This window comes from Taudactylus pleione, unplaced genomic scaffold, assembly GCF_031769625.1.
Source record: "Taudactylus pleione unplaced genomic scaffold, aTauple2 ptg000376l, whole genome shotgun sequence".
NCBI classification, from domain to species: domain Eukaryota; kingdom Metazoa; phylum Chordata; class Amphibia; order Anura; family Myobatrachidae; genus Taudactylus; species Taudactylus pleione.
The window spans coordinates 3,161,818-3,174,328 of NW_028284777.1; the positions used below are offsets into that span (position 1 = coordinate 3,161,818).

General features: G+C 46.3%; 1 protein-coding gene across 7 annotated transcripts in view; it reads right to left on the reverse strand.

Moving 5' to 3' along the window:
* Positions 1–12,511, reverse strand: part of WDFY3 (WD repeat and FYVE domain containing 3) — a 304,293-nt gene that overhangs the window by 186,067 nt on the left and 105,715 nt on the right. For all 7 annotated transcript variants that reach the window (XM_088445038.1, XM_088445034.1, XM_088445033.1 and 4 more), the window contains exons 5-6: positions 8,534–8,643; positions 7,035–7,196 (exon numbers count right to left, since the gene is read on the reverse strand). In XM_088445038.1, coding sequence (XP_088301164.1) covers positions 7,035–7,196; positions 8,534–8,643 — 272 coding nt within the window. The remainder of the gene's footprint in view (positions 1–7,034; positions 7,197–8,533; positions 8,644–12,511) is intronic.

The following is a 12,511-nucleotide window of genomic DNA, read 5'->3' on the forward strand; positions in this document are numbered from 1 at the left end:
TCTGAGAGCGGATCCTGTGTGGCAATCCGTTCCATTCTGAAAGAATCAGCCCCTGCAGGGGCCTGGAATGGAACTGGGCAAACTCCACCATGTCGAATGCCGACACCATGGACCCCAAAACTCTCATCGCTGAGTGCACCGACACTCTGCCACTGCTCAGACAACTGTGAATCTGCAGCTGTAAGGAGGAGACCTTCTCTGGAGTCAGAAAAATCCGTTGCTGACGAGAGTCCAGCAGGGCCCCCAAATGAACCATCCGTTGTGATGGGATGAGGGAGGATTTCTTCCAGTTGATCAACCAGCCGTGCGCCTGTAGACAAGCGACCGTCAGGTGGAGATGCTGGATCAGTACCTCCGGGGAGCTTGCCAGCAAGAGGAGGTCGTCTAGATACGGTAGCAACCGTATCCCCTGGCTCCGAAGGTGAGCCGCCATGACCGCCATCACCTTGGTAAATACCCTTGGTGCCGTGGAGAGACCAAAGGGTAGAGCCCTGAATTGGTAGTGGTTGTGGAGAATAGCAAACCGCAGAAACCGTTGGTGCGATGTTGCTATAGGCACATGGAGGTAGGCGTCCTGGATATCCAGGGAGACCATATAATCCCCCGGTTCCATCGCCAGTATGATGGAACGCAAAGTTTCCATCCTGAATTTGGGAACCCTGAGAAACCTGTTCAGGGACTTCAAATTGAGGATGGGGCGATGAGAGCCATTGGGTTTCTGCACCAGAAACAGCGTAGAGTAATACCCCATCCCACGTTGAGACTGTGGTACGGGTATAATGACCCCCGCCGTCAGCAAGGCCTCTATGGCTTCCTGAACCTGCAAGGCCTTGGTTTTGTCCTGAGAAGGACTTGTGCAAAAAAACTGGCAAGGCGGCCTGTGCCGAAAAGACAGGGCGTACCCCTGGGAGACCACTTCTCGCACCCAGGCATCCGTGGTGGTATTGTGCCAGCACTGGGCGAATTGAAGAAGTCGGCCTCCCACTCTGGGGTCCCCCAGAGGGAGGCCCGTCCCATCACGCAGAAGGCTTATCTTCTGGCTTGGAAGAAGGGCGCCTAGCACTCCAGGCTTGCTTCTTTGGCTTTGAGGCGGTCTTGGGTGCGGACTGCCTCGGGAAGGACTGACCCTTTGCCTTGCCCTGAACCCGAAAGGAACGAAACGCCGAGCTCCGGACCTTAGCAGGTGTAGTAGCTGAAGGGAGGAAGGCTGACTTGGATTTTGCCAGGGTATCTACTATTTTGTCCAGGTCCTGACCAAATAGTAATTCCCCATTAAAAGGTAAGGCCTCCAAGCCTTTCTTTGAATCCGCGTCTGCTCTCCAAGACCGCAACCACACGGATCTACGAGCAGACACTGCTGCCGCCGAAACCCTAGAGGTCAACAGGCTAGCATCCAAAGATGCTTCTCCAATGTAGGAGGCGGCATCTCTCATCTGTCCTAACAACGCCCTCTGGACGTCCGGAGATTCATCCGTAAACGTGTCCTCCAAGGCGTTGGCCCACCCCTCAATGGCCTTGGCCACCCAGGAGATGGCCATGGACGGCCGGGCTACAGCCCCTGAGAGAGAATAAATAGACTTTAGACAAGTCTCCACCTTCCTGTCCGTAGGATCCTTCAGCGAGGATATAGACGGCAATGGCAAAGTAGCACTCCTGATGAGGCGTGTTACATGGGAATCGACTGCAGGCGGAGTTTCCCATTTCTTACAATGCGCTTCCGGGAATGGATAATTGGACGCCAAGCGTTTCTGTGGCAGGAAACGCTTACTGGGCGTCTGCCAGGCCACCGCCATGTGATAAGTCAACTGATCAGACAAGGGGAACGCTGTAGAAGTAACCTTAGCTTTTTTAAAACTAGGATACCTTGACTTGGGAGCGGGTGCCTCATCCTCAATCAGAAGAATAGCCCGCACCGCCTTAACCAGAGCCCGCACATTGATGGAAGACTTAGTGTCTACCTCCTGGACTGAGGCATCTGAGGCTGAGTCATCCTGTACCTCACCATCATCCGAGAACCCCTCAGAATCCGAAAGATGCGCAGCCTGTGCCATGACTGAGCGTTTAGACGCCCTGGAGGGCACGTCACTGCGCAACATCGACTGAAAAGCCGAAGATGCTGCCGCCAAATCTTGGACAGTGTGGGAAAGCGCATCCACCCAGGGTGGAGGAGCTGTCACAGGAGCCTGAAACGGCACCACAGCCGGCTGTGCCACAGGGGTGGACTGAATATACATTGGCAACCCCGCATAGGGACCAACAGGCTGAGACCCCGGGGGAGTCTGCAATAATTGTGGGACACCCGGGGAATGGGGGATGGCAGGCTGGGGCAACGCCCTAGTAGGGGCGGCAGTCGGGACCGACAGACGGTCCGCGATGGACACCAGCACCTGGGAAAACATCGCCCATGGTGGCTCCTGCGAAATGGGAGGTTTAGACGTACCAGGGACCGCCTGGCACCGTCCGCACAGGCCGTCCTGTGACAAATCCTCCCTATCCACTCCTGCAGAACAGCGCCTGCAGGAGAACAATGCTGGAGCCCCGGAGTGCTCAATCTCCTCCTCAGACATGACTTAGGAAGAAAACGTGCGCACTCACCAGTGTGCTGAACAACAGCCCACAATATGGCACCGTGTAGCACACAACTGTATGTGACGGACCTCACAAATACGTGATCTATATAGGTGAGGTCAGTAGAAACACCCTTCCCCCGCACACCTGTAGGGCTTGTAGGAGAAGGAAAGGGATAGGTACAGGCTGACAGTAAGTAGAAAAAAGACCCAGACAGGCAGCACTAGCAAAAGTCACATACCATGCAGGAAGATATACTCACTGCACCTTTCCACTACAATCAACCTCCCAGATTCAGTGTCTGGGAGGGCTATAGCGCTGTGTACACTGTCCTTGTCGGGGGAGAGGTACACAGGGGGACCGGTCCGCGTGCTCCCTGAGAGTATCCACGCTGCCAGTAAGAAAATGGCCGCTGGAGACTTCAGAGGAGGAGTGGCCCGAGTAGCTGCAGCTCAGCGACGCCAGACTCCGAGCTGAAAGGCGCGCTGAGCTGAGGGGAGGAGCCGCTGACAGGGAAGGCTTCCTCCCCTGGCTAGCATATTTAACCCCCAAGGTTGCGGCATCCCGCTTGCCGCTTAATTACCCTGGTGGTCTAGTGGTCTGGCGGGGTATGCCTCCGATGGAGGGGGGGCCCGCCGCCACCGCTAGCGCCCCCGGTCTGTCCCCTAGACCGGGGGCATGGGACTGCATATGAAAGGCATTACCCGCGCACCGCCGCTAATCAGCGGTGCGCGGCTTACCTGATCTCCCCGGCGTCTTCCGGCAGCAGTCCCGGGGGAAGCCAGAGTCCGGCTAGTACAGACTCTGGCTTCCCCCGCCGCGATCCCCAGTTCAGTGCTGGCGTCGCGGCGCCAGCAGGGAGAAGGAGCGGCAGCGTGGGCGTCTTACAGACAGCCCAGCGCTGCCGCTCTGGAGAAAAAAACTAATGTAAAAATAAATTTAACCTAGTTAAATAAAAAGCTTTAGGGGGCTGCTCCTGCAGCCCCCCCCCCGCAGGGTGACCCGACTCCGGCCGGGCACCATCTCAAACTGAGGTGCCTGTGGCTCGGGGGCGGGGTATAGGGGAGGTTGGACCCAAGTGCATCCTGGGAGCAGCTAAAAGCTTTAACTCCGTGGTGCCCGAGGATCCAGGATCCAGCTATACCCCAAGGTCACCCTGTGGACCCCTATGGACCCTGAAGTAGAAATATATATATATATATACACATATATATACACACACACACACACATATACCGTATATTTTAATAAACTTCCGTTATAAGAGAATCTTTAAGCAGCAATAAAATAAAATAAAAAATCAACCTCATGACCTGATAAATGGTCCCAATACCAAACAGGTGCCATGATTCAAAAAGGTTTTGAAACCATTGGACTAGACGATTAAAATGAGCAATTGAACGACAACAATATCGATATCGTACGATAATCGTTCGAAAATCATTTGCAGATTGTTTAAAGGTTAGGTTACAATTAGATCAATCCTGCGAAAAGGTGTAAATATGCACCTGGACAAATCCCTGCTTTTTTTGTTTAGCAGGGCTAAGACATGTCACCATCACAGCTCTAGAACTGTCCCAATATTCTAAACACCCACAACAGTACAAAATTCCTCCTCTCTTCTCCCCAGATCATCATTCAACAATTCACCCTTCCTCTTAGTATGTAAGCTCTCATGTTAGCACTATATTGGCTTCCAGTGAAATTCAGCTCCAAGTCCCATTTAGCGACTGGCACACTCTATGCCTGCCCTTGACTAGGTACAGGCTCATTGAGCATTGAATTGGCCTCCCTGCTCTGTGTTGTCAGTTTACTGTATATGTAAAGTACGTACTTATGATATGTCAAGTTTCACAGTTACTTTGTATTTTACCTGTACGACGATGCGGTCACTGTGTGTGCGGTGCTTTAAAAATAAAATTACATGATTTTTTTAAGGTGAAAAATTTTATCTTCTAGCTGGGTCTGCTCCTTTTTCTAAATGAGGCGATTACCTAGAAGTTTCAAGGACAGTCCATGTATATTTTTATAGTTCTGCTTATTTTATTTCTCTGTCTTAAATACTTAATCACCACCACTTTGTATGTTGGATGTATATCTCACTATTTTCATTCTCCAAGCTTTATGTACAAAAAAAAGATAATTTAAACTAGATAAGAAAAATTACCATGCATAGCCAGCTAGGGGACTGGAGTACGTGGACAGCACTGTATGTAAATTATTTAGTTTCCAGTACTATAGTGTCCCTAGAAATAAAATTAATATGTCTAGAACTATGCCCTAGACCAGTGTTGGCTAACCTTGACACTCCAGCTGTTATGGAACTACATAACCCAGCATGCACTGCTACAGATTTGCTATTAGGGCATGCTAAAACTGTGGCAGGGCATGCTGGGATATATAGTTCCACAACAGCTGGAGTGTCAAGGTTAGCCAACACTGCCCTAGACATACTGATAAACACTGTAGGTTGGAAAATACAAGTGTAATGTAATGGAGCATTTATTTGAAGTGCAGTTTTGTAGATGCTCTTTGGATTATTTATTAATATGCTTCCTATCGTATCTAGAAGTGTTATAAAAGTGACCTGAATAAATCAAATTTTGATAAGCAATTGTAATCAGAGACTTAAAGAACATGAACGGCAGAGCACGTTACTGTTATTATATTGTGCTTCATGCTCTCTCTATTACAGGTTGATTATCAGAAGTGATTCAAGACAGACTGAAGGTGCCTATCTACTAGAAGACAGGCAAAAGACTGCAAGATTACGACATTGTAATCGTGCAGTCGTTTGTCAGTCTGTGATGTGCCTACACTGAACGAGCAGTCGTTCAGTGTAGGCACAATCAATCATCTGCAAACATACTGAACCTGACGACTAACTGAACCTGACGATATCGTCAGGTTGGCCAGCATGTTTGCACGATGATAGATGTCTAAAAGACTAATTTTTTAAACAATCTGCAAACGATTTTCAAAAGATTATCGTTCAATCGCTCATTTTAATCGTCTAGTAGTGGATAGGCAACTTTAGAGATTTCAAGGTAACAATGTAAGCTTTTTAGGTACTGGAAACCTCAGCAAAAAGCAGCTTACTACTCTGTGCCAGCAACACAGATCCTTAGCCAATGATAACTACCTAAAACTACACTACATGGTCAACAGTATATGAACACCCAAACATCACACACATATCGGCTTGTTTACCATCTCTTTCCAAAACCATGTTTTTCGAAAAAGCTGCGAGTACCTTGCCTATTTCTACGCGGAACCGGTAATTATTTACTTTTTTGCTGGATTTAAATTGCCCTTACATTTGTGACTGATCTATTTGGTGGCCGTTTATGGGGTCTTTAGAATATTAGGTAGTTAATAACATTACTGTATATACAGAGCTGATAATTACTGATTTACATGTACTTTCTAAGGCAATGAATTCTGACTGCCATTGATTTTATATAATTTTATATTACATTTATATATTACTTAACACTTGGTATTATTAATTTAATCCGTTATTGTTTACTAATATATTGCTATTCACAAAAAATATTTTACTTGTGTATACATTTAAGTGCTATACTCCCGTTGTTTCCAACACCATGGCCATTAATATAGAGTTTGTCCCCTTTATGCTGCTTTAATATGCTCCACTCTTCTGGGATGGCTATCCACTAGATTTTATAGCATGATTACAGGGATTTGCATCCATTCAGCCACTGATGTTTAGTGTGAAGGAATGGCTCAAAGTTAGCATTCTAATTCTTCCCAAAGGTGTTCAATGAGGTTGCGATCAGGGCTCTGTGCAGGGCAATCAAGTAATTACACTCCAAACTCGGCAGATCTTATTTTGCTAGACCACGCTTTGTGCATGGGGGCAATGACATGCTGAAACATCATAAACCATAAACTGCCTCAAAGTTGGAAACACACAATTCTCTAGAATATCATTGAATGCTGTGGTATTAACATTTTCCTTCACTGGAATAAAGCAGCCCAAGCAAAACCATTACAAAAAGCCCTTTACCATTATTTCTCCACCACCAAACATACAGTTATCAGTACTCACTCCAACAAGAAGCATTCCCAACCTTGATATATTAAAGGCTTAACATTTTTAATTACCGGTAAGCACAATTGGAAATATATTAATATTTGCCCTGAAAAGTTAACACATAAATGTAGTTCACCAACAAATAAAAAGGTTAAACATCCCTTAAGTACGGGTGTTATGAAACTATATGCCTCAAGTACGCTTGGCCAGGATAGTTGTCCAAGCCTGCTGTAATAGTACCACAAATAAGCTACACACAATTGTGCTAAATAATGAGAAATTGTACAAGCTAAATGAGGTTTCCACTCAAGTATCCATATCGATACACTGACAGTACACAGACTTCAACTGAACACAGCTGGAAGAACATGGACAGTCAGGGTTTCCTCTACTTCCTGGCAGAGTTTACCTGAACAAAGACTTTCTGAAGCAACGTTCTGCGCTCTGCCAATGGCAGCTCATTCTCTGCTCCTCCAGGAACCTCAGGCACATGCGGGAGGTCAAAAAACAGGTACAGGCATTTAATTAGGGTGGAAGGCACAGACATGGTTGTCATGCAGTCCACGGTTTTCTGGAAAGAAAGACAAATTGAAAAATAAACAGTTATATCAAACTTGAATATCTATAAAAGGAAGATTACACCACTGTGATTGGAAAAATAATTATACATTGATTTAGTCTTACAGCAAGCTGATGGCTTAGCAATTTATTGTGTCCATTTACTATGTAGGCTAATGTAGTAATAAAACTAATAAATTAATAAATATCATAGCTGCATTATCACAGCTGAGAAAGTTTAGTTATAGTTAATGCAAAATAGTTATAGTAAATATAATGTCGATTGTCAAATACAAATAATTTTTTAATCAAGAGTCTGCCCCTTCAGATGTGTTGGGACATATTTCATGTGCTAGTTTATGCTGCAATATAAGTATCTAATGGGTACCTATAATTTCACAAGCTTAGCACTTTGAGCTGCTACTGTATACATTACATCGCTTCAGAGACGTGCAGAGTAGTGTACCGTATTTTTATTTACATTTTACGTGTAAGTCACACTGAAGACGCTGCGAAAAGCTACTCAGTGTATTAGAGATGCCAGGTTGTGACTGGAACCGCACAGGAATTGGTTTTACACACATACAAAGTTGTAGATGAAGTACAACAGAACTCTGCATGAGAAACAACTGCGACTGCTGCATCGTAGCACTTTGTATACAGATTCAGAATCATTCACTCACAGATATACAAGTGTCACACATTAAACTGAGCAGTGCAAGCTAACAATGTAACAATCACACCCAGTTGTTTTATTTATGCTAATAAGATGCACATTTCTAGCAAGCAAAGCGCACTGTGGGGGACTATTTGGCACGACTGAAGCAGCAGTAAGAAAATAGACATCTGTACACAAACATTATATGTAGTGCTCATTTTAGCACCCTGCACCTGTCACAAATCGTGCAGTTCCTCTTTCCTGCCTTGGGTGTCACTCTCTGCTCTGGTGCTTCTAGTAAACACTCAGCTGATGTAACAAACTTATGAGATACAGACCAAAGTGTGCTAGAAGCACCAGAGCAGAGAGCGACACCCCAGGCAGGAAAGAGGAACTGCATGGGTTGACGTAGGTGCAGGGTGCTAGAATGAATACTGATACATATACACACAGACACATTTTGGATATGTTTTTTTCATGAAAACACCACCAATCTGTAAACCTTTTAAATGCTGGAGCAAACTGTTACACAGGACACACCACAGTGGACATTTCCCAGCCACTTTGTAATTTGAAATAAAAGAATGCAAATGAGGGATTTGACTGCACAGTGCTTGTGTTCTCACTTATATAATTGTGGCGATACGCTCATACTGAAAATTCAATGACAGATATAGTGAATAAGAACATACCTGCCCAGATGAGGCCAATAGGTTAATTACTGTAAGCAGCATCCACCCTCTACTGGTCTCCTCACTCTGGTTGATCTCTAGGAATTGGACAATGGCACGACTAGCAGCCTCTGCAATAAGGAATAAACAATAAGTACATGCAAGCAATCTGCTATGTTTAGATTTTAATAGAGATTATTGTTTTTATCAATTTCTGATTATATCCATAGATAGATAGACAGACAGATATAGTGGTTGCCTCTCTCCTGAATTACCCCCATTCTGGTGAGATCAGCTCCCTCCGAGGGAGATGAAAGCAGTTTGTGCAGTTTGCAGCAGTAAAGGAGATTTGGAACTCCGAGTTTTCAAGTTTGCCCAAGCCCAGCTGCAAGTCATTACTGAAGACAGGAGGAGTTTAAAATTTTCATTCACCCAGTGCTCTGGGCACTGATGCCAAATAGCGGCCAGCAAGTAGGCCCGAATGTGATTAGTGACAGGGACTGATTGATTAGCCGTGCTTGGAAGCATGGCAGGAGGTGGATGCAATCCATGGCAGCAGACTCTAGAAACTTAGTTGCTGGATTATTTGAGTACAACTGTTTATTTCATTTCTAGGCCTGCTATTCCAGGCTACTATGTGTATTTGCTAAAGAACAATGTCTGCTTCTATTAAAAGAAACTGGTACCCCAGGAACGAGTCTGTCATGTGACCTTATTTCTCCAACCCTGTTACATATTTGGTGGCCCATACAGGAAAACTGCGCTGCTGAGATGCAGCACAAGCGCTAGACGCCTCCGGCGTGGACAAGTAACTAACAAGGCAGACCATTCCAGTATACGCGAGTACGGCTGGTGAGCCATAAAAAGCGTAGTGGTATCAAAACTCTGTATAAATTACTGTGCTGTGGTAAATTCCATTGTGTGTGTATGAGAAAGAGAACAGAGAAAAAAAAAACTTTCTTCTTTACAGTCGCCTGACCCCCCCCCCCCCGTTACCACCCACAAACGGCACTTCCTGTCAATCACTCTGCGATAGGTCTGCATAGTCACTCTGATCGCATGTCCCGATCGCAATGTTTAGTTCAGACACTGTGATGCATATGCACAGTACACAACAATAGGCCAATTGCGTGTGTAATCGCAGTTGTGTAAGGTAGTGAATCAGGCCCTTTGTTGGGAAACTATATAAAAAAATTTTTTAAAAAGTGTCAAACATATTACTTTTATTTCATTTTTTTGTTAAATACTGGCTTCTCATTGCTCTTATTTAAAGCCACCCAAGTTCCTACATAGGCCTCCAGAATTAACAATGGAGGAAGTATTTCGTACTACAAATATGTTGGCCTCTCACCAGAGGACAGAGGAGAAAATGTTGCAGCTGGTAACCCAGTCAGTGGAAACGACAACTGCAGGGTATTTAAAGAAAACAACTGCCTCAGATGACCCAGAGGCATATTTTAGTGGCCAGCCGCTTCTTCGGCTGATCGACCCTCCCCCTATCTCACTGGCGAGGCACAAAAAGCATATACTGGCTTATCCTCCACTGATGCGGAGATGTATGATCTGGTCAAAAACGCAATTTTGGCTCGGTCAAAACTCACTCCAGCTGGGAAGGCGCAGCGCTTTCATGAGTGGGCCCTACTACAAGGGGTCCCTATTCAGAAGCAGGTTGCAAAACTCGCCAGACAGAGCCGAAGTTTGCGCCAGCCGGAGGTCCGCACTGCTGCACAGGTTGTGAAGGTGGTAGTTGTCGACCAGTGCATAAGGACCCTAGGTCGAAAGTATGCAGCACTGGGTGGTACACGCCGATCCTCAGAACCTGGAGGAGTTATAGTATTGGAGCGGTGTGAAACCGCAGGAAATATGGCAAAAATGCCGCAAAATAGACCAGGGAATGTGTGTCCCGTTAAATTGGCACCCCACTAGTCTGTGACCTCATCTACACCCACTGTTCCTGGAGACCTCAACGGAGAATCCATGGTCATCTGCTATGAGTGCGAAGAGCCAGGCCACGTAAGGTGGGCCTGTCCAAAGATTCAGTGCCTATGGAGTGTGGTGTGGCCCTCACGGGAGCTACATACCCAGCCTTCTGTACTATGGTACCCCTGGACTCTAGACCTCCAACGATGTGGGAATCTGTTTTGCTGGGTGGTCAAGAACTACCGGCTATAATAGATTCAGGGAGTGAGCTAACCCTGATTTAAGAGGCTATCCTACCCAGGCCAGTAGAAAAAAATGCTATGGTTAGTACATGGATCCACGGAATACTTTTCTCATGTGCGAGTGAGTCTCACTTTAAAGGGGCACACTTATGAGGTAGTAGCCGCATGTGGGCCCAAGCTCTCTTACCCGCTTCTATTGAGCCGCAACTTTACAGGGTTCGCCGAGTTCTTGAAGGAACTTCAGAGACAGAGCAAGCATACAGTCTCTAAGGCCCAACCTCACAAAGTGGAGATGGGCATGTTAAGACGACCAGTCCTCCTTGGAGAGGCAACCCCTAAGCAATCCGTCGGACGAGGATGCTATTGCGGATTGGGATACGCTGCCAAATGACATAGACCTACGTAGATTTGCCAGGGACCAACAGAATGATGCTGCCCTCGAGAATATCATGTCCAGTCTCATTGAAGTCAAAGATTCACCGGGCTGTCCTTTATAATAAACGAGAGTGGGATGAAGAGCTCCCTTATCTCATGTTTGCCATACGTGAGGTACCCTAATCATCAACCGGGTTTAGCCCTTTTGAACTCCACTTTGAAAGGCAACCTAGAGGCAATCTAGACATTTTGAAGGAAGGCTGAGAACAGCAGAAAACAGAGGAACCGAACGTTGTGCAGTTTGTTAGAAAATTATATGACTGGCTGTATAAAATAGGGCCCATCGTTCGAATAAACCCAAGAAACGAGCCTAAGATACCACAGCTCACATCAGAAAATTTCATCCAGGGGACAAAGTGATAATGTTGGTGCCGACACAAGAAAGGAAGTTGTTTGTCCATTGCCACTGGCCCTATGAAGTGGTGGATCCTATAGGACCAGTATATTACAAAGTCAGACAGCCAGGACGGAGACATACAGAGCAAATGTATCATGTTAACTTGCTCAAACCATGACAAGAGGAGAGTTCGATCCCTCTACTCCTGACTAGACCATGTGGTTCTCCCACTGTCCCTGTGAGGGAAACATTGTCTACAAAGCAGCAGAAAACAGTAAAATCCAGCATCAGCAGAGAACGAGGGATGTTTACTCCTTTGGCAGAACACACTACATTCGTCAGGTATGAGGAAGATACGCATAGAAAGATGGTCAGGTAGCAGTCTGGTAACTGAACCAGGTACACAGAGGTCTGTTCAGGGGAATTTAGGAAAGCTGAATGGTGTCAGCTGTCACAAAGGAAGATGGGCGCTTCCCCAAGCTTGGAAAAGCAAAAAAAATAAAGGGGGGGGAATGATGTGTGGTGAGAGGGGTTGCCTCTCACCTGAATGACCCACATTCTGGTGTGATCAGCTCCCTCCAAGGGAGATGAAATCAGAGCCTTTGTAGCAGCAATGGAGATTTGGAATTCCAGGTTTTCAAGCCCAGCTGCAAATCATTTTTCAAAGTTTAAAAAACTTTCATTCACCAGTGCTCTGGGCAGTGATGCCGAATAGCGACCAGCGAGTAGCCCAAGTACCAAGGACTGAATGAATAGATGTGCTGGAAAGCATCACAGGAGGAAGCTGCATTTCATGGCAGCACACTGAACTCTAGAGACTGTGGTACTGGGTTATTTGAGTACACCTGTTTATTTAATTTCTAGGCCTGCTATTTCAGGCTACTGTGTGTATTTGCTAAAGAACAGTGGGCCTGATTCAGACCCACTCGCGAGCGGCTGTCCGCTCGCAAGTGGGTCGATGTTATGCACTGAGCATGCGCACGACGGAGGGAGCTCCGTCGTGCGCATGCGTCAGACGCGACGAGCGAAGGAAAGTCCTTCGCTCGTTGTGTCCGATCAAAGGGG